General features: G+C 45.5%; 1 protein-coding gene across 1 annotated transcript in view; it reads right to left on the bottom strand.

The window, feature by feature from the left end:
* Positions 1 to 1,191: 1,191 nt before the first annotated feature.
* Positions 1,192 to 2,796, bottom strand: part of LOC103799000 (lysine-specific demethylase 4B-like) — a 4,891-nt gene continuing 3,286 nt past the window's right edge. The window contains exon 4 of the mRNA XM_009071291.1: positions 1,192 to 1,389. Within this exon, the coding sequence (XP_009069539.1) occupies positions 1,192 to 1,389 (198 nt within the window). The remainder of the gene's footprint in view (positions 1,390 to 2,796) is intronic.

Raw genomic sequence — 2,796 nt, forward strand, 5'->3', positions numbered from 1 at the left:
AGTGAAAGGAAGTTAAACTGCTTTTAAATGTAGAGCAGGAATTGAGAATCCTGATGGGATGAAGCAACCCTGGAATGGGATAAAGCAACTGGAACAATGGCCAATTTGCAAATGTATCAGTGGTGAACGGGGGGAAAAGGTATGACCTGTTGCTCTGGGGACTGGACCGATGCTGCAACCTGATGAGGAGGTGAAGATGTGGCATAGCTGGTAAAGCACATGAGAAAGGGACAAACAGTACTGAGAACTCACCTAAAGCCACTTAGCCTGGGAACAGTCAATCACTTCATACTCTAAGAGCCAAAGCCCAAATTTTAATGGCAGGGACTGACATATCATAGAATCAACCAGGTTGGAAAAGACCTCCAAGATCAGAGTCCAACCCTAATGTGGTCACTAACCCACGGCACAAAGTGCCACATCCAGTCTCAGCTTGAAAACCTCCAGGGATGGTGAATCCACCACCTCCCTGGGCAGCACATTCCAATGCCTGAGCACTCTCTCTGTAAAAAATCTCTTCCTAAGATCCAACCTAACCCTCCCCTGGCAGAGCTTGAGTCTGTGCCCTCTTGTCCTGCTGCTGGTTGCCTGGGAGAAGAGACAAACCCCCACCTGACTCCAATATCCTTCTGGGAGTGTGTGTGGAGATTCCTCCCTGGAGTGGGAACAACACACCTCAAGGTCACTCCTCGAGGCTGAACAAGAGATTTGCCCATGTTGTTGGTCTGAGTAACAAACTCTGCTTAACAATTCCTTCTGCTACTTTCATACAACTTCTGTGATTGAATTGCTTCAAAGTGTACTGTGTTGTAACAGCTCATATACCAGGTAGGAAATCATTCTGATTAACATCTTTTTATCTAATCATTATCACAATAAATCATCTATCCACATTTATAGAAACGTATCTGGTTTGTCATCCTTAATCCTGAGGGACAAAGTTTCATAAAGGTTCAGTTACACCTCTAGAATCCTTTAGACCTAAACCACTGTCCAAGTCTGGGGCTGAAACTGGATCCAGTTGCCCTCAAGCTCTTCTTTGAGGGATTCAGAAAACCAGAGGGTCTTTTCTGCCCCTCAACAGGAGCTTCCCTAAGAACCCTTGAAACTCCCACTCTGCTCACAGCACCTGGAGAGAAGGATTTTGCAGTGGTCTCTGCTTAGAGAGCAAAGCTACTCAATAACATTCACTCACCAGGATTTTGGCTCCCCAAAATGTAAGTAGTTGATACTGTAGAGATCCATGTCCTCTGTATGCCAAGCAAATGTTGTCTTCCACATGCCAAAGTAGAGGTAGGGAGTGTTAACACCTTCTATGATGATGCCACACTCGTGTTCCACCATGTCCAAGAGGGTGTTCAGGTTGCCAATGTTCCACTCATCCACATCCTGCAAGACAAAGGAAATGGTTTTGTCCTGGGACACATCAGGAAGGATCAGAGCCCACAGCTTCCTTTCAGTGCCTGAAAATGTGGATATCATGGTGTTACCTGCATCAATTTAATTGCAGAAAGCTTTCTGTAGTGGTCCTCACTAACCACAAGCAGGAAGGATGCAACAGCACTTGCTGCCAGCTCCTCACTCATGTGCTCTCTGAAGAGCTCTAGGCAACCCCCACCCTTAAATAACAACTCTGCTAATAAACCCAGGACAAACTCAGGGGAAAACACACTTCTCTCGATGACATAGCTCATCCAGATGTTATTCTCCACCTGCTGATTATGGATCAGCTGATGAGAAAGACCTCAAGGTGCCCAAAGGGGCAGAATCTGCCTCAGCTCAGGGTTTCAGGTGAAGAACAGGGAGGACAGTTCTGGGTTTATCCATATTCAAGTAGAAAGAGCTATAAGAAGTTCTAAACATCTCAATTGGTTTTCTCTGCTTCAGTGTGAATCCAGTAAATCCCATAAACTGGCACAAATCTTTAACCCTGAGACTGCCTGAAGACTTAGACAATCTCCAAAAGGAAACCAAGGGTCTCTTCCACATCCATTTTCCCAGTGTAGTTAGCAATCCAGCGAGGAATGGAGAGGGATTTGAGCAATCCCAGCTCTGTGCTGCTTCTGGAGCAGCAGCAGGACACTGAAAATCAGGCTGCTCAGTCTGAAAACTTTCTATACCAACCTGACAGCAAACAGAAACCAGGGGCAGGGAGGAAAGCAAGAGGAAGGGGCTGAGCAGTGAGCTGAAGAGGGAGAATGTTGTTCAGGACTCTCACACCTGAATGTGAGGACAGAAAATGTGATTGGCAATTCAATTCTTGCATTTTTCCTTACAGAAACTCAAAGGAAGCAAAGGAAACACGAGGTATATTGAGCTCCCTGCAGGAGCTGCTTCTCCTACAGCTTGTGCTTGTGCCTCAGGGCCATGGAGAGAAGGTGATGCTCTTATCCAAGCACCAAATCTTATGGATACCTGTGATGTCCATGGCCCTGGAGACCTCAGGTATCTATGCTTATTCCAATTAACTCCCTATTAAACCACACTGCCAACAAAAAGGCACTTGGACATTAACATTCACACACACAGACACCAGACAAAGCTCTGGAAAGGTCACTTTGCACTCCAAAGAAAACTACAGAGGAAGAGATTTAAATTATCTCCCTAAACAGAGAAAGAAGAGAGAAAAACCTTTATCACTTGCAGCAGGAGGAACCACGACAGAATTGAAGCATAGGATGAAATTTCACCAAGGAAAAGCTTAAACCATTTGAATTGTAAAACAATTTAGAGTGCAGCAGGTGCATTGGATCCTAGTGCTGCTTTTTTCTGGCCCTCAGAAAGGAGCTGCAGCAG

Source organism: Acanthisitta chloris, unplaced genomic scaffold, assembly GCF_000695815.1.
Source record: "Acanthisitta chloris isolate BGI_N310 unplaced genomic scaffold, ASM69581v1 scaffold9283, whole genome shotgun sequence".
In the NCBI taxonomy this organism is placed as follows: domain Eukaryota; kingdom Metazoa; phylum Chordata; class Aves; order Passeriformes; family Acanthisittidae; genus Acanthisitta; species Acanthisitta chloris.